The sequence below is a fragment of the Taudactylus pleione genome, unplaced genomic scaffold, assembly GCF_031769625.1.
Source record: "Taudactylus pleione unplaced genomic scaffold, aTauple2 ptg000611l, whole genome shotgun sequence".
NCBI lineage: Eukaryota > Metazoa > Chordata > Amphibia > Anura > Myobatrachidae > Taudactylus > Taudactylus pleione.
Genome location: NW_028285013.1, coordinates 4507096 through 4534069, shown reverse-complemented (window position 1 = coordinate 4534069; position 26974 = coordinate 4507096). Strand labels below are relative to the sequence as shown.

General features: G+C 42.7%; 1 protein-coding gene across 1 annotated transcript in view; it reads right to left on the bottom strand.

Annotated features, from left to right (window-relative positions):
• The window catches only part of FGFRL1 (fibroblast growth factor receptor like 1), a 163733-nt gene extending 140517 nt beyond the window's left edge, over positions 1–23216 (bottom strand). Inside the window, exons 1-2 of the mRNA XM_088454289.1 lie at positions 23052–23216; positions 20518–20612 (exon numbers count right to left, since the gene is read on the bottom strand). Of these exons, the coding sequence (XP_088310415.1) occupies positions 20518–20578 (61 nt within the window). The 5' untranslated portion in view covers positions 20579–20612; positions 23052–23216. The remainder of the gene's footprint in view (positions 1–20517; positions 20613–23051) is intronic.
• Between the last annotated feature and the right edge of the window lie 3758 nt (positions 23217–26974).

Below are 26974 nucleotides of genomic sequence, written 5' to 3'. Positions count from 1 at the left end.
ACAAGCAAACAAACAAAAAAAACACGTGGGTCTCCCCTGAGGGACAACCTGCCCTGTGCCCTTAGCTCTAGGGCTATTCTCCACACCCTTTGGGCGGTGGGTGTGGGATTAATGAATTGTGGTAAAAAAAAAAAAAACACACTCAATATTCTTTTTTTTTTACTGGTGCAGAACGGGCCAACTTGGCAGCTGTAACAATATATTACAATAAAGACAGGACTTGGGACACTGTAGAATAACATCTTTAAATAAATAAACTCTCCCCCAGACCCCTCGTTCACCACTTTATTACTCTTTTAATCCCTTTGGGAAAGGGTCCTCTTCATTCCAGGTAGGAATCTCAGAAACTTGGCAAAACAAACCCATATGATACGATGAGACTGCCTCTTACAAGGCCCTGGCGCTATTGGGAGGTCATTTACGGACACCGCCGAATGAATGAATGAATGAATGCACTCTGGTTGGTCAGGCCACAGCAGCTCCCACACTCAGAATTACATCTACCAATCATGCTCTACAAGACATCAGCAGAGCATGCTGGGAGCCGTAGTTTGACAACAGCTGGAAAGACACTTGCGGCCTATCCTTGCCCTCCAGAGGCAAATCCAGTTGTTCCCCCTTCTGCACAAAGTCTTATTTAGCAAACGCTCACTGACCTACTCATTTAACGGACTGCAAATGTTAATGACACAGTCAGGCTTTGTATTTTGAAGTACAGTTCAGAGCACGCTGCCAAACCACCTTCCTGCCTGTACTGGGGGGAGAAAAAGGGCGGCTTTTTATAAATGGCTGGGCAGCTAAAAATGGCTAATTGGAGAGCTGTGTGAAATTAATGTCAGATGCTGAGATTCTTACCTGTGCGAACGCCAACTAAACAGCAAACACTGTGCACTATACCACAATCAGACCTCTCACACTGCGCCTTTGTTTCTCTAGGAAACATGCAATTAGCATGCATAAAGGCAACTTATAACTGAGTGCAGTCTCACAGACACCAAGACATGAATGCAGACAGGTCTCCCCATATGTAAAAACAGATTTATACCACATTGCAACAATGGACACAGTTTAAGGAGCTGCCATAATTCCACATACAAGTTTTTTTATCCAATTTTGTATGCATCTTGTCTATAGCCCGGTACACACTGGACGATATCCATGAACGATATCGTTGAATGATATATCGTTCATATCATCCAGTGTGTATGCACTAGGCAATTAACGATTCGCGCTCCCGCGGGTTATCAACGATGTCCCGAGTTGTCTGAACATGCAGCTCAATCTGGGGATATCGTTAATGATGCCAAATACAGCATGGACCCGCACGCATCCCCATCCCCCCCAGCCGATCATCGTTGCCGGCATCGGCAAGTGTGGATGCACTCACCAATGGAGGCATTACCGCCAGGCCAGCCACATCCGACATCGATCGGTTAAAGTAGCCCAATGTATTTAGGCATGCAAAACGCAGATGTTATACTTCTGTAGCTGTGGACTATATAGATGGGATTTCAATGCCATTACCAAGGCTCTAAATAATTAATAATCATTATTATTATTAAGTTTTTTATATAGCGCAGCATATTCTGTTGCGCTTTATAATTGGAAATAACATTAATAGAACAAAACTGGGTAATAACAGACAGACATAAGGGTAAGAGGGCCCTGCTCGCAATCTTACAATTTATGCTAATTGGAACTGACGGCTGGACTTTAAAATGGACTTACCACGTATCCAATGCCGAACCACTTTGGTGTATTTAAAAAATAAAATAAGGACTTATCTGCTTAAATATTCAAACTATAACGGATCCAAATTTTGCTTATTCAAATTATTAAATGTTAAATAGGTTATTCACCTTCAGATTACTTTCATTTATTGGCCCTGTGTATTCCTTTCTGCAACTTTCCCCTTATAGCTGATGCTTTTTTTTTATTGCCCAACACAAAAATGGTTTCTGGATATAATTAAAATCAATGCAAATGGCTCAGTTAAGGCCTCCATACATCAGCAATTGATTGAAAAAGAGAAAGATTTTTATACACAATCGATTGCAGATTGCACGATTGCTGCAATCATTTGCTGATGTATGGGGGCCTTAAGCTGTAGGCAAAAGTTATCTGGAGGTGGCAACACCACTGTAACGTAATTCTTTTGAATATGTAACGCTGTGTAGTATGTAGCCTAGCATTCCGATTCAAAGGCCGCAGTCGGCTCTTTGTAAAACAGAATTCACTAAATGAATTCTATGGAAAAAGAAAAGCGTTTCATACTAATTAAAAGAAAAGTCATTGACAAAAAAAAAAAGCCTAAAATTATCTCCTTTCCTCAGAACTCCCATCAAAATATTGTTTAAACCAGTGCACCGTTTGGTTTAAATTAAAATTGAAATTAAAAGTACACACAATGGATTGAATGTTCTTAAGCAGCTGAATCAATTTTAAATTGAGGGGGCAACGTTATTTCCATGACATTCTCACACCCTTTCTAGCCCGTGTGAAACTGTACACGGCCGGCCCCTAACGTGCCTTCTCAGAGGTCCCAACATTCTATCAAATGAAAAGGTACAACAGGAAATCCTATTAGTGTTCAGTCACTACTAGAATCTGTCTGTGTGCCAACTCCAGTTACAGGCAGCAAACAGTATATTCTGTGTTCTAGAATGCAGTCTGTGAAAGCGCAAAAATTCTACTTCATATCTGGGCCTAATTTACTTGTCAAGCCTGACACATCATGCACGGGCCAAATGTTACAGGTGTGAACAATTAACGTGAACCTGGTTAGCATTCATTACCATTTACCCGGCTGTCTGGTGGAGAGACTGAGCTAATCCCTTAAAGGCCCCCATACATCAGCAATTGATTGCAGCAATCGTGCAATTTGCAATCGATTGTGTATAAAAATCTTTCCCTTTTTCAATCGATTGTGGCAATTCTGCAATCGATTGAAAAAGGGAAAGATTTTTATACACAATCGATTGCTGCAATGAATTGCTGATGTATGGGGGCCTTTACTTATGAGGGGGTAATAAAAGGACATGGCAAAACATACTCGGTGTAGCCACAACCTAAACAAAAAGCAAGGATCGCCGGCTCGGACTTTCTCTTCTTATAAATTGGTTTTGCTAAAGAAATTCAATGGCTTGAAAATGCACGTGAGGCACTGATAACAAAAGACCTGTGTTCAAGCCCAGTAGGCAATGACTAATTATGCAAGTCTGACGCTCCCTCGTACATCTATGTGGAAAGATCAGTTTGCTCATAACATTAACATGATGCTATTCTAAATAATGACCCTTAGTGAATAGTTGTTTTTTTTTTTACAGTGCATTTACCTTGTAGCCCAAGCATAGCTATATATTTGCAACGAGTTTCGTTATTTATTTTGTTTTTAACCAAGTACCTCATTTGGGGGTAGATTTACTGTAAGTTCTAAGGGGGAATTAAATTAGCTGCAGGATATACCCCACAGATAAATTGATTTTGCTACATGGTGAATAGCTATTCAATTACTTAAGGTGCGTATCCACTACACGAGAGTGGAACGACTGTACGATTACAACATTGTAATGGTGCCATCGCTCTCCATCCTGTGCAGTGGATAACGTGCCTACAGTGAATGATATGATCGTTCAGTGCAGGCACCCTCCCTCATCCCCGAACATGCACAACCTGTCGTTATCGGCATATTGACCAGGATGTTCAGGAGATGATTGATGTCGAAAACGACCAGCGGGAGGGCCCATCGCTGGTCGTTTTTGACATTTTAATGCACGATCTATGAACGATTTATGAGCGATTGAACGATAACAATGTCGTAATCGTTCATTTTAATCGTCTAGTGGATACGCACCTTTAGCCTTTTCCCCGCGCAGTAAACACTTGAATGTGCACTAATCCATTGATTCCGCATTAAATGCGGAATAAATGGGTCTACCCGCGCTAAAAAAAAAGCAGAATCTACATTTTAAACGCAGATTTTTCCTCACAGCTCCTTAGGTTGTGAGGAAAAATCCTGCCTCTAGTAATTAGCACGCAGGGTTAGATAGCTGGTTAGACAAGGAGGGGTAAATTTACTAAGATGGGAGTTCTGTTAAGAAGTGATGTTGCCCATAGCAACCAATCAGATTCTACTTCTTATTTATCTAGCACCTTCTAGAAGATAATACCTGGAATCTGACTGGTTGCTATGGGCAACATCACTATAGAGCTCCCATCTTAGAAAATTTACACCGTAATCTTAAAGCGTATGGCCAGCTTTAGTATGAAGGAAATCTCTGTAAATTTACTCCAGGTATGGTGTTGGGGTTAAGTCCAGATCGGCATGAGGACTAGGGGGTCCCCTCAGCACTAACGTGCATTGGCTGCATTCTGGACAGCTGTAACCCTTGGAGATTGATTTATCTCTATGGTAAATGCAGTGACTGGACAGACTGCCACTTCTGCACGCTCTACCCGCACCATGAACCTGCGTTGTATCATTGTAAGTGCTTCCAGTGACAACGCAATCATCGTCTGGTCTAGACCACTGGAATCCAGCATGTAGATGAACATTAGCAGTATTTCGGTTATGCACAGAGTATATCCAGACAAAATACGGTTACAAGCAGCCTTTTTATGTTGTCAGAGTTTGGGATCCACCAAATAACGTGTGATGATCTTGTTTAGCTGAAGTGAACGACTTTGACCTGAGTTATCCTAAAACGTTTCTAATAGCCCGAGTTGTACCTCAAAGCCTTAAATAAAAAGATTCAAAAAGTTATGCCGGGTACACACTAGACTATATGTCGTCCGATCCGGCGGTTCGGATCAACATATTGGGCACATCACCTAGTGTGTACCCGCTATGTCGCTGACGATGCACGCTCCCGCAGGTCGTCAGCGACATCCTTCGTCGTCCCTACATGCGGGGCCAATGGGGGATGTCGTGGGTGAGGGCAATGCTGCCGAATTCTGTATGGCCCACGCCGTTGCCCGCATCAGCAAGTGTGTATGCACTTGCCGATGCCGGGTCCAGACGCTGCTGAGGTCGGGCTGGGTACACATGATCTAGTGCAGCCAACTGTGTATAGCGTCACTGACCAGTGTTTCCCCGCAGGGAAAATGTCACAGTAATGTAGGGAATTTAAGCCTCTACTGAACTCAAGCAACTCAGTTTGGGGATGCACACTCCAAGAAAGTCACCGGAAATGACAGAAGTCTCATAGTCCGCCTTATATCGGTCCCCACTGAAGGTTGCAGGAAGACGCTCTGTCGTGTAATACATTAAGCATCATCCAGTCTTTGTTTCCCAAAGACAGAGGCTGCAGGGGGGGGCTAAGAATTACTTCTCAGCATCCCATCTGTTAAGTGACAGGAGGAACAGCTGGGGGGAAAGCAATGTGTTTTCTGTCAAAAGAAATGTTCATAGAGAGAGAGAGAGAGACCCCCGCACCTCGGACCCTGCCCTGTTGTTACAAAACCTGCTAGGAAAGGGTGTTAGGTCTGCTACCCTTGACCTTAAAACACTCACTCCCTTTCTGTTCACTGTCTAATTACCCTGCAGGCCCACAAATCTCCCATGTGGATGCTTACTGCTACACTAATACTTATCCCTTCATCCGAAAGCTCTAGAAATCCCAAATATCCAGCTGGACTGTGCAGTGCAGAGCAGGTCATCTATGAAATCTGTGGTTTTAGCTGCACTACTGGGACTATACACTGATCACATACATTTAATACACACTAAAGGGGCCTCCCCCCCCCAAATTTATTTCTTTTTTTTTTAGAAAGTTCATCTTTGTGAACTCTCTTTCTTTACCATGAGAGATGTGCAAGTGTCTGTTTTGCAAGTATAACCCCAAACGTATGTCTGTTTGATTGGACGCTACAGATGTATCCATAACATCTAGTCCTCCGTGCGCTACAAGTTGCGTTACACAATGCGTGAGCGCTGTGTGACTCGGTAGCGTAAAGCATCTTTTCTGGCGACTTTTTACCTTCAAATGCAACTAATGGTGCATACACACGATCAGATTTTTCCTTCAGATATGAACGATAACGATTTAAAAATCGTTCAGTCGTTCATATCTGAAGGAAAATCGTTCATATCTGACATGCCTGAACGATGGACGATCAACGATGCGCGTTCCCGTTTGTCAGATAACGATTTCTGACATCTGATGGGTTTGCAGTCAGACTTGGACGATTCCATTCATTTTAATGCAGTCAAAAATCGTTCAATCGTTCAAAACTTTGGTAAAATCGTTCAAATCGTTCAATCGTTCATCTGACAAATCTGACAAGTCTGACAAATCTGACCGTGTGTATGCTCCATTATTCGCACAGCGGTGCAAATGCTTAAACGCACAAGCAGCTTCTGCTGAATAAAATGATATGCAGCCTGCCTATGTTCGGTGTGCGACTGCGGGTGTATCTGCATGCGAAACGCTACGTTATGTTACAGTCCCTGACACTAACGTAGTATTCCGAATGCAGATATACCCGCAGTCGCTCACAGAATATAGGCATGCCGCATATCATTTTACTCAGAAGAAGCTGCTTGTGTGCCTGATTCGCTGTGCGAATAATACGCATTTGAAGGTAAAAAGTCACATGAAAAAGAGGCTCAGCACTACCAAGTCATGACACGGCATGGCGCGACTAGAAGGGCTGTTTAATGAGCAAGGAGGCCAGATGTATGAGGACACATCTGTACACTCTAATAAAGAGTGTATCTAAAGCTGGGCATACATCATGCAAATGTACGACCCAGCGACGGTGCGATGTAACTACACAACACGCGCGTCCTACACACTGCACAATCCGATGTACCATGGCGCAATATGTTGCTACACTCTGCATGCAAGAGCATCGCGTCGTTCATTGCATCGTCCCATCTGCCGTGCAGAACAGCAGATGGGGTGATGCGGTGAGCTATGGAACGGCGTACTCACTATACTATGTGTACGAATTATCGTTTAGTGTATAGTGTGTAGCCAGCTTAAGACTTTCCTGCACTTACTGCACAAATGGTAGTAGAGGGTATGCAGTCACAATGTCAGGAAGCTTAAGGTTAGCCGGTCGCTGTGACAGAGGTCGCTCTGAATAAGGGCCGGTCTTCTTTTTTTTTTTTTTTTTTTTTTTAGAATGGCCTCCTGGCCGCTCGCATAGCTGTGGGTGACCACCCACAGCTATAGCGAGCGGCCAGGAAGATGGTGGTAGGGTCTCGTTGAAGCAAGCCCCAGAGAGCTTTCGGCTCAAACAGAGCCGAAAGCTCTTCCACTGACATCACTTGTGATGTCAGTGGGGCCGCCCCCAGACGCTAGGGGTTCTTATGGGAACGCCTCCGTCTGGGCAGCCACCCCCCAGCCCGCCCACCAAAGGGGCGTGCTGTCACTCAACATCGACAGAATGCCCCCTTTGGTGCGAGACCCGGAGCGACGGCTTGCCCGTCGCTATCCGAATCTCGCGCATGCGCACGACTGAGCCGGCTCCGTCGTGCGCATGCGCTCTGGGCCACCATTGGCGCTCAGCACTTGCGACCGGGTCTGAATCAGGCCCAGAATGTGAACAAAACAAGTATGTCAACATTCTAATAATGCCGACATAAAATATGTGTCGCCATGCGGAATGTCGACATTGAGAATGTTGACGATATATGCCGAACCTGTGGTGGAATGCTGAAGACAAAGGACTGTATACCCCTGGTCCACCAAAGATTAAGAATCTGGTGCACTTGGGGGCCATCAGGAATCGGAATGATTTACCGCCGGACGAATCCCCCGTCCTCAAGTAAGTATTAGCTAACCTCACTCTACCCCCTAACCCTCCCTGCCTAACCCTAACCTCCCCCCCCCCAGTACCTAACCCTAATCCCTCCTCTAAGTGTCTAAACCTAACCCCCCCTTCCCCACCGCCTAAACCTAAGTCCCCCGGGGGGGTGCCTAACCCTAACCTCCCGGGGGGTGCCTAACCCTAAGTCGTCCCCCCCGGGAACTCCAAACCTAACCCCCCCCCGGCTATCCGCGCTCGCCGTCCCTTCGATTGGGATGCTGGGCGTCGGGCTCCCGGCGTATGTCTAATGACAGGCGTCGGCATATCGGGATTAGGTCCGCCGGCTTCCCGACTGCATACCGGCCATCATTATGTACTTTTTTTATTTTATATACTATATTGTTAAACACTGCACTAACCGTGCTGCACATCAATGCCAAAAAGCTCTGAGGTCATCAAATTTAATTTCTGACCAAGGCACTGTGTGGAGTTTGCATGTTCTCCCCCATCTTTGCATGGGCTTCCCACTGGGTGCCCCGGTTTCCTCCCACACTCCAAAAACATATAACGGGCAGTCAATTTAATGTGATGTTGTACAGTGCCCCCGTCGTGCTCTGTGCGCTTAAATCGGGAGATGTAGGTTACGGCGCCTAATGACGGGTGTTTGGTCATGGTAACCTGCATTCTCCATCTGGTTTAGTCAGATTTCTGCTCGCACCTCAGGTTATAAGCGCGGCCAATTGAATAGCTCCGAGAACTCATTCCAGGTCGCTATTCAACATCGAATTTAATTGTATTGACCCCACTGGAAAGTTAACTGGACTCTGACAAAAATATATACAACCTAGAGGGTGTGTGTCCATGTGGCAGGGAATATAGATTGCAAGGTCCACTGGGGCAGGGACTGAAGTGAATGACAAATATGCTCTGTAAAGCTCTGTGTAATATGTGTCATATATAAATAGCTGCTACTAATAACATATATATTATGTACATAGAGACATCTGACTTTTCTCCACTTAATAAATAGACCTATATGGGAGTGACACATCACAAACCACATATGTGACATTACATTGCCAACAGCTCACACACAGCCGGAGTCAATGCTCTAGGTACAAATCAGTACAGAAGAATAATTGTTAGGTTAAAAGTTTTTTGCTTTTCTGCATTATCCCCAATGGCCGCCAGTAAAATGTAAAACCCGCAGGAGCGATATTTGGGCACCGAATTCCTCTGCATATCAGTCTCAGCCTGATAATCATGTTATTGTTCACTGTAAATGGACCCAGACTCGGTAAACACGCTCGGAGGTGGAAAAGGGGGGAGTTCACTGTGTGTCTTGTTTTAAAAACAGTAAATTATGTTAATTCATTTCCTCTAGCTAAACAGTGGTAATAAACCTGAGGGGGAAAGGGCGGACAGAATAAACAAGACTCAATTACGTAGGCACTGAGAGAGTCTTAACAAATGCCCCTGCTTTTTTTTTTTTTCCCACCCTCTGATTATATTATGACTTTAGAAGGGTCTTACAAATGACTCCTTTGCAGTGGGGTAATTAAATGGTGCTTTTGTTCCGCACAGGGGCATGTTTGCAGAACCTGATCACTGAACTTGATTATGGTTAAATATGGAGTAGGTGTGACTTGTATTCACCAGGCAAACCCTGCACAGCTCTTATCCACTTATCCACACCGAGGCCATCAAAAGGAAACCGCAGGTTTCTTACATACCATGCTTGCCTAATTTTTATACCTCAGAGGAAAGGTCCAAGTGGTCATGCTATTTGCACTGCCCAAGTCCCTGCTGCACAATCCCCTGATTAGTGACACAAAATGGCTGCCGCCCGCTGTACATAGACAGCGGGAGCACTTTGATATTAAAAAAAAAATTCATAATCAATGCCAGGTTTAAAAAAAGAACAGTTCATATCAGTAGGTAAGCGGCTAGTGAATCACAGAGCGGCAGGCTTATAAATCCATCATGCACTGGAAAGGGTAGAGACTGGCAGGACAATAGGCTTGTTTAATTGCCAAGGCTAAAAATCCATTCAGGCATTCACACAGCAGAGAGAGAGTCAGTGAAATAACAGGGGCTGGCAAGCAATGAATGCACCCATTAGAGCTCCCTCGCTAGCGAGATAGCGTTCAGTAGTTCACACATATTTGCACCATTCACTCACAATTGGTTTATAGCTACTGTGTCTCATTCAATCAAAACTGGTTAGCAAAACAAACATCTTATAAAACGCATGCTGGGTTGTAATAGCAAAACGAATTAATTCACAAAATAAGGAGCGTGATCATATTATGTGACTAATTAACCCCCTTTGTCTAATGGAGGCTGGGTTCATCTCTTCAAGTGACAATAGGGGGTAAATTTACTAAAGTGAGAGTTTTTAGAAGTGAGTTTTAAAAGTGATGTTGCCCAAAGCAACCAATCAGATTCTACTTCACATTTAACTAGCACATTCTAGAAGATTATAGCTAGAATCTGATTGGTTGCTATGGGCAACATCACTTTTAAAACTCACTTCTAAAAACTCTCACTTTAGTAAATTTACCCCTAGCTGTGAAAATCGGTTGCCCCAAACTTCCATTCGGGTCTCTATCCATGGGCACTGCTTTTAAATTAGGGTGTACTTAGGGTGAAGCATTAAGGTTTAGAGTCTTCATTAACTGGGGGTTTAGCTTGTGGCGAAGGTTAGGGAAAGTTCTTGCTTTGCCGTTTCCTAATCCTACTCCAAACTAAAGTGTCTAAAATTGTAATTGGATTAAAGAATTCAATAAAATTTGGGGTTCGGGGGTAGGGAGAGAGTAAAAAACAGCCAACCAAAATCTGTACCATGCCCCTGTAGAAGTGGAAACCAAAGTTCAAGGGGAAAGATTTACTAAAAGTTCTAAAAAGAAAAGAAAATGCGTTGCTCATAGCAACCAATCGTTTTATTGCTACCATTTTCTACCATGCACTATGTAATATGATTGGTTGCCATTGGCAACACCCTATTTTTCCAACTGTCAGCAAATCTATGTAGCAGAGTGTATAACATACACGTGTCCTCATACACCTTACCTCAATACACCATATGGTGCGATACGCCTGGTGTGAGTGAGATAGCGAGCGTCTTTTTTTTTGCCTGAAAATTGCATCTTTGTTACAATACAATGCATCCAAGATGCACCAAGTGACTGCACTGATTAATTTGACGTGCGACACTTATACAGTATATCTGTGTGCGACAGAATCTGTAAATGGACCACGGCGTGGAAAAAGGCGTGGCCTCTGCATCGTATAACTTCAAATACAGATTCAGACTCAGTCGCACACAGATATGCAAATGTCGCACATCAAATTAATCAGTGCAGATTCCTGATGCCTCTTGGTCACACCACATTGCGATTTAGGGCTGTATCCAATTAGAAGCGAAAAATCAGTTTCCGCGATACTTTTTCGCTAATGACATCATTTTCGCCAATTTCATGTATCCCCGTATTCAATTTCAGCGTCTTTTTGCCAGTGCAAAAACGCAATGCAATGTAATTATCCGGCGGAAAAAAGTGCAGAATTGGGGTTTTGGGGTGCGGAAACCACCCTGTACCCTTTGTACACCCCCCTTGATGCAAATTCTGTAAAAAAGCAAAAAAATACACAAAGGACACCCCAAAAAAGCACTTTCAAAAAATAGGAGAAAAAAAAAAAAACAGAGTGGGAGTACTCCAAATTTGATGGGAATACTTATTTCCCTCCAAAAAAGTTGCAAAATGCTATTCTTCACCACTTGCTGAAAGACGCTAAATAGCGCCTATTGAGACCATTTAAAAACCCCAAATACCTTTAGCAGGGCTATTCAGGGGGTTACCCATAGTGATCCCCCATGTCAGAGCATCTGTTGGGGGGTGTCAGGCCGATTTCCCCAAAACTGACAGAACTTTTAGCCGATTTCAGTTTCGCTGGGTCCCGTTTTCGCCCATTTGCAATTGAATACGGGGGTAAGCGAGGACGGGCGCAATACTTTTTCGTACCTAAAACCAGTGATGACGGCGAAAAGTCAGACAACTGACTTTTCGCTTCTAATTGAAGCATTTTCGGGCAAAAAAAGACGCTTGGTGCCAACAGAGTCACACAGGACCTGCTGCGCCGAGAGGCGTAACTGCAGCAATAGTGTATTAGGACACATCTGTGCAATAGGTCTGACACAGACAAGTGCAGAAATTGCTTTCCTAACGTAAGGCACCCTACCTGTGATTGCATCACCAGTGACTCAACAACTTTGCACCAGGGATATCTACGACCGCAGTTCCCACTGTGAAATCGTGATGGAATGTTTAAGACTCCAGAGTCAAACCACATGTACATATTTTTATTCATTCTTCTTTAATAGACATTATGCTTTTCCTCATATCTCATATAATCCGATTATACTTCCTCACACCTATATATATGTTATGTGTGACTATAGTTCTAACGAAACATTCAATACACCTACATAAGCAGCCTACTTCAGTTCTCCACTACCTGACTGCATTTCTTGGGCGTCAGAAAATGACATTATTACCTGTAAAAAAAAAAAAAAAAATAGCCTCAATGTGTACAGGCTCACGGCTTGCCAAATCTCCCTTACAGCTTTACTGGCACCATAAAACACCACGAAAATATATGACGGGAGTCATATTTGTGGGTAAGGGGAAAATATTTTTACAAACAGTGCACTTTCCTTTCTCCAATAACAGTACGAAGACTTAAAACCAAACGGCAGGAGTCAAACGAGGTGCAAGGTTTGTGTTTTCTTCTGTACCACCTATCGCTTTCTACACGCTGGTGACGCGACACCTCACAGATGGGGAGAAGGGGTGGGGTGGGGGCTAAGCACGGGGGAAAATAACTCACCCGACTGCCAAAATAAAAACCACTTTGACTTCTACAGTTACGCAGAGGGGAAAAAAAAATAAAAAAATGTGAGGAGAAAACCGAACGAGTCTTTTTGTGAAAAGTTTCTGTTACCAATTTAAATCTTTTCTGTATTGAATGTAGAAAGAAAAAAATAGAATAAAATGCAGTAAATGGAAGAAGTAAAGCTTGCAGTAACTGGCCAGATTTCCCCCTGAAAATTGAAGAGCCTTTGATGAAATGAAAATTCGAGGCTATTTGCAGCGCGGAGGAATAATATGCCACTGTGGGAATACAATGGATGGACTGTGTAATCAGTGCAAATAACCAAACACCATACAGCTGAAGTTTATTTGACTCGGAAGGGGAGAAAAAAAAACCCAAAACAGACGTGAATGAACACAGCGCCTACCAACTTGTTAAACACCACTTCTGATCTTGTTCCAGAGACCTGTGCTCACTAAGCGTCCGCTAGGCAGAGACTGGGGGCTTGATGGGTAACCTGAAGCCAAACTGGCACACCATATATGCCAAACGGCAACTACCGTACAACGTGAGCCAAATATCAGGTTATCCACGGCCATCATAGTAAGCAAAAGCATAAAGATAGGAGGTTTTTTTTTATTTTTATTTAATGGATACCATCTGTTGAGTTTATTTCATGACACAAGCTATGTAGTCAATTTTTATTAGTACATGGCAGGGCACGTGATGTCATTGGAGATGTATTTATAGACACGAGAATAATGGCACGCCATTAACCCTCTAGCTCCTGGTAACTGAGTACAGGAGCTAACATACACACTCACAATAAACAACCGTAAGTTTCCCATCTGATAAGGACAGAGCAATTAGAGGCCGCAACGGGGTGCAGCTTCTTATCTGATCTTCGGAAATTCACTCCACACCTATGGCGTAGTTACTTTTCTGAGTGGTGGAAAAAAATAGAAATGCTTGACGTTCTCAAGCAAACCTTTATTTCATTACTTTTATTTTTTCAGGTGCATTGGCGACTAGAAAAGAAACATTTATTAAGGGTTTAGCGTTATTTTATCTTTTAATATACATAATTAGTAACTAGCACGGTGCACGGTGCATAATAATGCATCACAAATAGCTCTGTGGCGCAAATTAAAGTTTAGGACATCCACAAGGCTGGTGGACTGGTTTGGTTTATTGATAAGATTGTTTATATTTTTGATTAGAAAGAACCACCATGCTTAAAGAAGACTAAACTTCATTACTTAAAGCGTTTCGACAACATGGCATAACGGGTGCAATATTACCAAACCTGGCACAGAAGTTAAACTCTTCCCTGAAATAGGTTGACTGGTAAGACTGTAAATCAATTAGAAGAATGGGCGAACTCTACGTCTCCCCTTAATGGTCACACATGGTACTGCAATACCCAGGCTTACATTTTTCGGCCAACATCTCAAGCATTAGTTCAGTGATTGATAGGGATTCCGGACAATTGTTTTTCTTCTCCCCCACCCGTAAAAAAGTGTAAACCACTTCTCAAAACACAGTGTACTCTGCTATTCTACAAATATGGAATGCAATAAATATTAAACTTTATGTATCAAGCAGCGTGGAGAAGTGGATCAATGGAGAAGTTGCCCATAGCAACCATATCCGCTTTGAAGTAGCGTTTATCAAGTACAGTCTCTAAAATAATAGGTAGGAGCTGATTGGTTGCTATGGGCAACTTCTCCACGCTTTTCACGGCTTGACACATAAACCCTTTAACGTTAAACCTGACATTCAGCTACCAATCAAATAAATTCCCCCGCGGGTATAAATGACACATATACATTGCTTGGATACCATGAACCATCTCCTTGCAACCTTGGTCAAGTGGTCGCCGTGTCCCAGCGAAAACAAGAAAAAATTAACTGTAAGCTCTTCTGCCCAGGTAAACCGCTACTGGCAGACTTCAGATTGGTTTCCTGCACGGTTATATAAATAATACAGTACATTTGTAGTTACAAAAGCGCACCTGGATTGAACGTAATACTGAAAACAGACTTTCTAGCACTTAACTAAGCATTAAGAAGGCTAAAAACTTGTTAAAGGCAGTGTAATAAATTCATGAACGACCATGTAAATCCATAGGTGTACGGTCAGCTTTTAAAATAGCAGACATAATAGAGCGTGGTCACGGGTGTTCTTATCTGTGGAAAATGAAACGTTTCTTTTGGAATCCACTCCAGATAAAAGGGGAACGTAGACAAAATTTTCCACAATTTCTAATTTTTTTTTTACTTCTGGTTTTGAAGCAAAAGTGTCATTTTAGTTTTAAAATGTTAGGACATAGTTTTTTTAATTTAAACATAGCTGTACGCATGCATTGGGCAGATTGGAATAAGACTTGAAACAAACCATGAAATAGTTTTTAAATATTAGAGAAGGATGACTGACGCTACATAATGGGCACCATTTTAATAAAACACAAACTCGCATTACTAGATTTCCTGTCATGTGTGTCGTCATTCAAACCTATATTGTGCACCACCTGGCATATCAGCTTTGTCACAGTGCATTCTGGGAGCAGAAGTTCTAATTGAGGCCTACGGACAATATAAACAAGGAGAGAGAAAAAAAAATATATAAGTGGTAGATTTAAATAAAAAGTCTTAAAACTAGGATTGTTGTCCAAATCACCCAGTCAGATTATAGCTGACCCTTATCTAGTACAGTCTAGTCGGTGATAGCTGATATCTGATTAGTTGCTATGTGCATCAACTCCACTTTTCAGCACATCTACCCCAAAAATCCTAACATATCTCAAAATTGCCTCAGTGATGTCACTGGACCTCATTACAAAGTGGAGGATTGTTTCCCACTCCCGGACTATGGCCCTGCAAAACTAGGCCAGGTGTAAGCACAGAGGGGGGAAATAATTAAAATAGAGGCACTGTGTAAAGGTATAAACAAGTCAACGGTCCAACCTCAGGGCTGTAAATAGGGGTGCGCGAACGGTGCCACCGAGCAGGGCACTGGGGTCGGCTTTGGCGCTACCCCATGGCACATGCATGTGAACGTTACCTTTTTGTCTCCAAAAATACACCTCGATTTAGCTTCAATTTAATTGTGAGTGAATGCGGACCAGTAAAAAAAAAAAAATATATATATATATATAATAATAATAATAATAATAATAAATATATATATATATTTTAATTATATTGCATACAGGCATGTAAATGAATGCTCTAGAACAGGGGTCTTCAACCTCAGCCCTCCAGCTGCTGTGGAACTACACATCCCAGCATGCACTGCCGCCTTTTTGATATAACAGCATGCCAAAACTATGGCAGTGCATGCTGGGATGTGTAGTTCCACAGCAGCTAGAGGGCCAAGGTTGAAGACCCCTGTTCTAGAATGAGCCTGGATAAAAACCTGCAGTGTTTCAGATTCACTAATAAAAGTTTTAGTCCCCACAAAAAAGAAAAAAAAAAAGTCAGGTCCCTAATCTCAGAGCACATTATCTGCTTTAAATCTTATCACTTGTTTGACACTAATTACAAGACTGGATAAGCAGAACAGTGACCCGCTGACTCTGACTGGCTGCTTAAGTTAATGGCAAGAGCCAGTTTCTAGCAGCTTATAGGGCTCCTGTATCGAGGACTATGCGTATTATGTGTATCCAGTATCAGAAGCCATAGTACAGGATGTAGACACCAAATGGCCCCAGAAGGAAGGATTACTTTCTACACCCAGTCGCTGGCTGCGGACATTCTAGTCACCCCAGCCTCTGATTCACCAGCAAGCACCAGGAGCACTAATCTAATGGATAAACACTGCTGGAGACACCCAGACATTCGGAGAAATTCTACTTATGGAACAATGCAGGTGATTTTCACGCCACCCACTAACAAAAAAGGTGTAATTAACGGCTGATATTTCCAGCTCATGTCACAACACATCCGTTACGTACGCAGGCTGCGAGGGCCTGTGACACCATCTCTGGATAAATATGCAAAAGGGTTATTTACATATACTCCACAAATCTTGCTCATTACTGAAAGAAGTTCTAGGTCATCTTCAAAACCGGGCCAGATCGACCTGTGGCTTTCCAGATGTTGTGAAACTACAAGTTCCAGCATTCTTTACAGATGGAAGGGTATGCTGGCGGTTGTAGTTTCACAACAGCTGGAGAGCCACGGGGTTTTTCAAGCCTGTTCTAAACAAATGTCGACCAATCAAAAAGATTGTGTGCGATTTTTCCAAGCTTAAGGGTTCCGTACATCAACAATCAGCCGATTTCTGCGTTGTCGATGATATTGTAAATAAATAACGTACATCGGCAATGTGTGGGATCACCAAAAAAAAATTATCGGAATCTGCAAATTAGGATTCTCATCATATTGGATTTTGCCGATTTATTTTTACAAAATCAACAAAACGCATAATTGGGGCGGATTGATTGCTGATGTATGGGTCCTTTTAGTATAAACTGGAATAATTACACAGTTATGCACCGTATTTGGTATATCGCACCATCATATGTGCTTTATGTGTATGATTTTAAACTTTGTGTGAATTTTTTTTTTTTGCAATTCAGACGATGCCCACTAAGCTTATGAAAGCATTTCAACACTTTCCATTCTTTACATTTATTCCACAAAATACAATAGTCTACTACCCATCATGGGAACACTCCACAGGATAGATGCGCCAAAGTATTCAAAAGAACCATGACCTTGAGCAATAAAACTGTACAAGCTTTATGTTGTATGAAAACCATCTATTCCCGAATGAACAATGCCCAACCGGGCTAATTTAAAGAAAGGAGGGGCCATTTACGTTCACAACAGATATTCCAGGCGATAGCTGACACGCTGGTGGACGCCAAACCCTGCTGACCCATGTTCTCATTTAAGTTTCACCTATCACCTGAAAACAGTGATGGCAGCCATTTTGAATTCTGAGCCAATATTTACAAAACATTAGGTACCAGTAAAATCCCATAGGCAGCCATTTTGTGATCAGAAACTGTAACGATCTGAATGAAACCCACCAGTTATCAGACATTGATCTGTCCTGGGCAAGCTGGACTAATGACAGCAACAGTCTGATAATCATCAAAAATCCCCAATTTCAGGAAAAACATTAGGCTCCGCATATCCGCAACTAACATTGCAGAACTGTTTTGACGACACATTCACAGGCACATTACATAAACTATATAAAATAAATAGGTTTCGGCTTGTTTTGGGTGGGTTTTTTACCCGACATCTAAAAGAAAAAAAAAAAAACAGAAGACAAAAACCACCATCTCTGCTGGAGAAAGTGTGAGTTATCCATACAAGGGTTGAATCCAGTGTAAACAGTGCAAAACTAAATCACAGCATTAAAACCACATTCAACGCCGACTGGGTCAGCAGCCTATAATTATGGCAGCACGGTCTATGGTTTTAAAAAATCCATAGCAAAGACTTTAAAACTTTAATGATGGAAAACATCTGTCTAAATTTATATTAATAAAACAAAAAAAAAAAAGTTATTTTGGTGACTCCTGGAATGCTAAAATTACCCATCCATAGAAACACCCTGCAAACCTGTGCAATAAGATCATGGTGGCCCTACGGTTTTAAGACAGGGACAATCCCGATATGTCGATATCACACAGTCGCTGGTACATTAAAAAAAAAAAAAAAAAATGGATCAATCAATTATGGAAAAAAATGAAATGCATTTCAAAAATGCTTCTTTCTCCAAATACCAGCGTCCGTTTGAAATGGAACGGTCCTATTAAAAATAAATCTCCTTTTCGAGAGTGTGTACACTGGGCATACCTTCTACTGCAGCTAACAGCTGCGTAACTGAGCCGTGCTGGATATAAAGGATGTCTGCATGCACTAGGGTTAGACGGGCAACAGAACGCAAGGAATGACGTTGCAGTTGACATTGTGTCTATCGAGACACCAACTGCAATTCCCTAACATTGTAGGTTATGCCTAGGTAGCGGATAATACGCAGTGATCTATCATACAGAAATGCTGAGTTGTTCTTCATACATTAAAACTTCCCGTCCGAGCTGGCACGGGGAGCCCCGGCTGCAAAATATTTCACACATGCACCAAAAACATTCCCCACACCAAAAATGTGTGAGGGGAGGGGGGGTGGTGGAATTAAATAGAGAGTCGGTGGCTGCACGGGAATAAATTGTAGGGAACATGTGCTATAGGATCAAGACAAAAGCCCTTTTGTGATGAACAATCATCTCAAGCTCGATTCGCTTTGCTGTACCTGGTACACGCAGCGGCACAGCGGACAAATGTAAAATTCTGTAGCAATTCTAGCGCAACCTTGAAACTAAGCCAGATGTGGTATGTTGGGGGGTTTTTTTTTCTTCGTCTTTCTCTGCTTATTTAGTTGTTTCCACTCAATTCTAACTATCTGTGCAATTTCACACTTTTCAAACGTATGCTTGAGTGAACGTGACTTTAGGCAGTAAAACATTCTGTGCAGGTTGTGTGGGAGCCAAACAGGGGAGAGAAGAGGGGAGGGGGGGGGCGGGGGTTGTTGCTGACCAGGAGGAGAGAAAAATCCGCAAGTGGATGTAATCAGATTGGGAGCTGAACATAGTTTCAAGTTCACGTGGTGAATTCCACGGTGGGAGATTTACTGAAACTTCTAAACTGGGAGAAATGCAGGTGATTCCGTTAGCAACCAGTCGGATTCTAGCTATCATTTTTTAGTCTGTGCTGGATGAATTATAGCTGGAATCTGATTGGCTGCTCTAGGGAAACACCTGAACTTTTCCTTTTTAGACGTTTCAGCAAAACCTAGATGCGCAGGTTAACGATATTTATTCCAGAGCTGCCTTATACAGACAGATTACAGTAACAAAAAAAATTAAATACATAAACAAAATTAGAAAAGAGATAAAAGCCAAAAGCGCAGTAATTGCTCTAATCCAATAATGTTCCCAAAATAGCAATCATCACCGCAAGTCACTGTTAATAAAGGGAGTGCACAGGGTTTTTGGGCAGTTTAATTAGCATGCTTTAAATTTGAAGCATGAAATGACAGAAATCCATTATCCATACAAACTTTCCCAAGCATTCTAGATAATAAAACCCACACCTCTAAATGAACTAAAACTGTATCGACAGCATAGCTACCAAAATACAACTTATCTCGGTCACAACTGGATTAGATCAAGCTTTATAACTTAAGAAGTTGCTGGCTGAAATCTGTTGGGCATTAGATTTCTTTACACCGATAACACATAATGGCTATTACATTAGCATTAAGCTAGGCAGGTGTAGCGTACAGAATAACCCACATGCACCTCTGAATCCAGAACACTTTACAGTTTCCACTTTTTACACAATCTGGCCTATTTCTAAAAGGGCCGTAAAACATTTAGCATTCAGCCTCCTCCAAGATAACCAAATGATGTCTCAGACATCTGTGGGACTCTTTTGTTTGCAGAAAGCCATTATCTCCTGACAGTGATAACTTAGGTGACACTATAGGAGCTGTTGGACTGGCCACTTAGGAGAGTGCCATAATTGCTTGTTTGTTTTACGAAGGAAAACAGAATAAAAAAAAAAAAAGGCGGAGGCCTATGGTCTTGCTCTGAAACTTACCTGGAGTGAAATAGTTTTATAGTCTCCATTATTTAAGTCTAAAAACCAAGGCCTTTGGTGGACTAGCAATAAGCTTAAATTAATAGCACAACAGGAAACCACATTACAAGAGGAAAGCCAACGAGCACTGGAAAAGTAGGGACTGACGTGCCCGTCAATCTGTTTTTCTAAGGATGGTCTGTACCCTAACTAACAAAAACAAACAGTGTATGGTATTTACCATCCGGCCACAGGAGACATCTATGTATGTGCTTACGAGTAACACGCTTACCTCTTGCCGAGTCGGAAAATGCAATTATCCCAACAATAAGAAGAGCAAACTGGAATTCCATGGTGGAGCACTGTTTAATGTCTTTCAATAAATACCTAAAATGAAAAGGGAAAAACAAAAAAAAAAAAAAAACATCTGAATTCAATATCGTCTTATGAGCTTCTACAAACGCACAAATCACATTTGAAGAAATATTTCCAAAAGCAAAAAAAATAAATAAATAAAATGACATATAATTCATCTCTGCAAAGCTGAGGACAATTTAATTTTGCCATTAAAAAAAAAACGAAGTCACAGAGTAGAAACCCATGCATTTAAAGTGAAAAGCGGCAAGGGTACGAAAGAAGAGCGCAATGCGTTCCAATGCCAAGTGTGTATCAGGGCAAACGTTACGATGGTGGTAAGGTTAAGAGATAGATAGATATATATATATATATATATATATATATATATATATATATATATACACACACACACACACACACACACACACATACACGGGTTATAGAAGTGTGTTTCGGAGTAGCACTTTCCCGTTCTACAGTTCATCCCGTCCCGTGTGTGACAGTTGTGACAATGTGATGTTGCTGCCAATTAACTGTACAAAACACATGTCAAAGGGCGTTCGGGTTTACAAAAGTATTGCGAAAACAGCCCAAAGGTGTACATTAATTACAACCAAATACTCTGCTTTACTCTCACTCTCTAAACAGTGTCTGAATTCCTGGCTCTTGTAAACGCTTTCTACCCCGGGGACACACAACAATCCTTGTATTGATTCCAACAAGTTAAATAATTACACCTAGTATTTGGCGTACAAATTTGCAGCGGGGTGGGGGCTCTCCTTAACCCCACGTCAGCAGGAGGGGTACCTCAAGGCAAATCCCCCTCGCCTTCCGGCGTGGAGAGGGTTAATCCGCCCACTTCCATCAGCTTGTGCAAAGATCCCCCCCCCCCCCCCCCCGCAGTATAAATAGCCCCACGTGCTATATACGTTACGGCTTCCTATACACTTTGGTCACATTGATGAAGAAGAATGAAAAGCAGTATTGAGGGAGCAGAGCTAAGCTTTAGTACAGACGTTTGCCGGATGAATGCAGCTCTGTGCCTCACTCTTTATTAGTCTTGTGCATGTCGCTTGGCTTCGCTAGTCAAAATATCAAATCCCCCCCCTCCCCCCGATGCTCCAAAACAAATATTATCCCTTCAAGCCATTTAACTAAAAAAAAAAATTTAGACTTAAAAAAAAATATGTATAAAAAAAAAAAAAAAAAGTTTGAATGAGCCATTAAAAACGTAACAAAGATTCTTCCTGGCATTAAATTTGATTTTAAGGAAGTAAAAATATAAATATAAAACTTTATATAGCGGGCTTGGTAAGCAGGGCCGATCGCAGGGATCATAAAAGTTTAAAATGAACTTCCAAACTTTGAACGGTAACTTTTGATAGGCAAACGAGTAAGTCAATCATTGTTATTTCACAACATACATACTTGATCACCTTAATAGAATGAAAAACAACAAAATAAACACGGTAGCAGAGGTGACTTGGAAATAGTTTAGTAGATAGACGGTATATTGCTGATCATGATGTAGTCACATAATGAGAGGTATTCACAGGACAATCTAACCTGGCGCGCTCTAAAACAAGACACTACCAGAAACATATGGCGAGAAGGTTGGCATTCATTCCAATGGCACAGTGGCATTCTTACATTAAACATTTACACACTAAGGGGGTGCACCGGGAGACCATAAAATAGGGATCTCTAAGGAATCTTGACAACTCGGCTTGCCCTATTTAAAAGGTAAATAATAGTAAATGCAAAATAAAGACTTGTTTTACATTAAATATTATTGTCCTTTTAAATATGGCAGCCCAAATCGAGGGATTTGAGAGGATCCACAGCTTAGTAATAAATATACCCATAAAATTAGAGATCCATAGTTCATCATCTCCCGGTACACCCAGCACAGAGTGACAGTTCCTCTACACAATATACCATCAATACCTATATTTAATCCATATTACCAGGAACCAGTCTGTGGGATACATTATCATCTGCTAGACAAATCCAGTGAACAATAAATACTACCAGAGTCCTAGTGACTACTGCATAATAAATACATCTTTGATTTAATAAATGCAGAATTTATCATATTCATTGTACAAGGTCCATTGGCTTTTATTACCAAGTGTCCTATCAGGACAGGGAGGGTGGTGTAGTGTCACAGATGTCATGTACGTGATATCTGATGTGATCATACATAAGAGAGAGATATATATATATACATATATATATATATATATATATATATATATATATATATATATATATATATATATATATATATATATATATATAAGCACATGGCATGTAGGAGCATGTAGCAGTGCCACAGAGAGCACAGCAGTAGTAAGCAGCATGCACTGATGGAGAGGTGTGGGATGTGCAGAGATGTTAGTAGTAGTAGTAGTAGTAATATACTGTTTATATATCCATATACTATGCAGAGTGCAGCTGATAACCCACCTCCAGGCTATCCGTGCAGGGAAACCATACCCCGGGCTCTCTTACACTGCTCTCATCCCCCGGTGCTCTCTCCCCTGGCCCCGGGGCCGGTGTGCAGCTGGGACAGACAATGGGACACCGGGAGCCCCCACAGCAGCAGCGGCAGCAGCCTCCTCGCACTGTGCGCTCCCCGCAGGCTTTGTGATCCCAGCAGCGGACTGCAGCACGCCTGGCCCGCCCGCCTGGAAACTTCCAGCCAATCGGTTTAGTCAGCTCTGCCTCCCAGCCTATAGCGGCGGGCGGGCGCTTAACCCCTAGTGCGCTGCGGCTGAATCTGATGCACTAGGACTGGTGGAGACCCCGCACCCCCCGCGCGAGTGTGTTACATACAGCAGCAAGGTATAAAGTACAGGGAAGCACTGTATTCATACACTGTACAGGCACTGCATCCATCATACACTACACAAGCACTGCATCTATCATATACTACACAAGCACTGCATCATCATACACTATAAGGAGCAGCACTGCATCATATACAGGCACTGCATCATACTCTATACAGGGACTGTATCATACACTATACAAGCACTGCATCCATCATACACTACACAAGCACTGCATCCATCATACACTACACAAGCACTGCATCCATCATACACTATACAAGCACTGCATCATCATACACTATAAGGAGCAGCACTGCATCATATACAGGCACTGCATCATACTCTATACAGGCACTGCATCATACACTATACAGGCACTGCATCATCATACACTTTATGGAGCAGCACAGGCACTGCATCATACACTATTAGGAACAGCACAGGCACTGCATCATACACTATATGGAGCAGCACAGGTACTGCATCATACTATTAGGAACAGCACAGGCACTGCATCATACACTATTAGGAACAGCACAGGCACTGCATCATACACTATACGGAGCAGCACAGGCACTGCATCATACACTACATGGATCAGTACTGGCACTGCATCATACACTATATGGAGCAGCACTGGCACTGGATCATACACTATTAGGAACAGCACTGGCACTGCATCATACACTATATGGAGCAGCACAGGCACTGCATCATACACTATATGGAGCAGCACAGGCACTGCATCATACACTATATGGAACAGCACAGGCACTGCATCATACTATTAGGAACAGCACAGGCACTGCATCATACACTATATGGAACAGCACTGGCACTGCATCATACACTATATGGAGCAGCACTGGCACTGTATCATACACTATTAGGAGCAGCACAGGAACTGCATCATACACTATTAGGAACAGCACTGGCACTGCATCATACACTATATGGAGCAGCACAGGCACTGCATCATACACTATATGGAGCAGCACAGGCACTGCATCATACACTATATGGAACAGCACTGGCACTGCATCATACACTATTAGGAACAGCACAGGCACTGCATCATACACTATTAGGAACAGCACAGGCACTGCATCTTACACTATACGGAGCAGCCCAGGCACTGCATCATACACTACATGGATCAGTACTGGCACTGCATCATACACTATATGGAGCAGCACTGGCACTGCATCATACACTATTAGGAGCAGCACAGGCACTGCATCATACACTATTAGGAACAGCACTGGCACTGCATCATACACTATATGGAGCAGCACAGGCACTGCATCATACACTATATGGAGCAGCACAGGCACTGCATCATACACTATATGGAACAGCACAGGCACTGCATCATACTATTAGGAACAGTACAGGCACTGCATCATACACTATATGGAACAGCACAGGCACTGCATCATACACTATATGGAGCAGCACTGGCACTGCATCATACACTATTAGGAGCAGCACAGGAACTGCATCATACACTATTAGGAACAGCACTGGCACTGCATCATACACTCTATGGAGCAGCACAGGCACTGCATCATACACTATATGGAGCAGCACAGGCACTGCATCATACACTATATGGAACAGCACTGGCACTGCATCATACACTATATGGAGCAGCACTGGCACTGCATCATACACTATATGGAGCAGCACAGGCACTGCATCATACACTATATGGAGCAGCACAGGCACTGCATCATACACTATATGGAACAGCAAAGGCACTGCAACAAACACTATATGGAGCTGCACAGGCACTGCATCATACACTATTAGGAACAGCACAGGCACTGCATCATACACTATATGGAGCAGCACTGGCACTGCATCATACACTATTAGGAACAGCACTGGCACTGCATCATACACTATATGGAACAGCACTGGCACTGCATCATACACTATATGGAACAGCATTGGCACTGCATCATACACTATATGGAGCAGCACTGGCACTGCATCATACACTATATGGAGCAGCACAGGCACTGCATCATACACTATTAGGAACAGCACAGGCACTGCATCATACACCATTAGGAACATCACAGGCACTGCATCATACACTATATGGAGCAGCACTGGCACTGCATCATACACTATTAGGAACAGCACTGGCACTGCATCATACACTATATGGAACAGCACTGGCACTGCATCATACACTATATGGAGCAGCACTGGCACTGCATCATACACTATTAGGAACAGTACAGGCGCTGCATCATACACTATTAGGAAAAGCACAGGCACTGCATCATACACTATATGGAGCAGCACAGGTACTGCATCATACTATTAGGAACAGCACAGGCACTGCATCATACACTATTAGGAGCAGCACAGGCACTGCATCATACACTATACGGAACAGCAAAGGCACTGCAACAAACACTATATGGAGCTGCACAGGCACTGCATCATACACTATATGGAGCAGCACAGGCACTGCATCATACACTATATGGAACAGCACTGGCACTGCATCATACACTATATGGAGCAGCACTGGCACTGCATCATACACTATATGGAGCAGCACAGGCACTGCATCATACACTATATGGAGCAGCACAGGTACTGCATCATACTTTTAGGAACAGCACAGGCACTGCATCATACACTATATGGAACAGCAAAGGCACTGCAACAAACACTATATGGAGCTGCACAGGTACTGCATCATACACTATATGGAACAGCACAGGCACTGCATCATACACTATATGGAGCAGCACAGGCACTGCATAATACACTATTAGGAACAGCACAGGTACTGCATCATACACTATTTGGAGCAGCACTGGCACTGCATAATACACTATTAGGAACAGCACTGGCACTGCATCATACACTATTAGGAACAGCACTGGCACTGCATCATACACTATATGGAACAGCACTGGCACTGCATCATACACTATATGGAGCAGCACTGGCACTGCATCATACACTATATGGAGCAGCACAGGCACTGCATCATACACTATTAGGAACAGCACAGGCACTGCATCATACACTATTAGGAACAGCACAGGCACTGCATCATACACTATATGGAGCAGCACTGGCACTGCATCATACACTATATGGAGCAGCACAGGCACTGCATCATACACTATATGGAACAGCACTGGCACTGCATCATACACTATATGGAACAGCACTGGCACTGCATCATACACTATATGGAGCAGCACAGGCACTGCATCATACACTATATGGAGCAGCACAGGCACTGCATCATACACTATTAGGATCAGCACTGGCACTGCATCATACACTATATGGAGCAGCACAGGCACTGCATCATACACTATATGGAGCAGCACAGGCACTGCATCATACACTACATGGAGCAGCACTGGCACTGCATCATACATTATTAGGAGCAGCACAAGCACTGCATCATATACTACAGTATAGGTAGCAGCACCCACGCACATGATCCAACACAACGTATTACACACATAAATACAAAGATGCTCACAGTAGAGGATAGATACAACATAAAACACA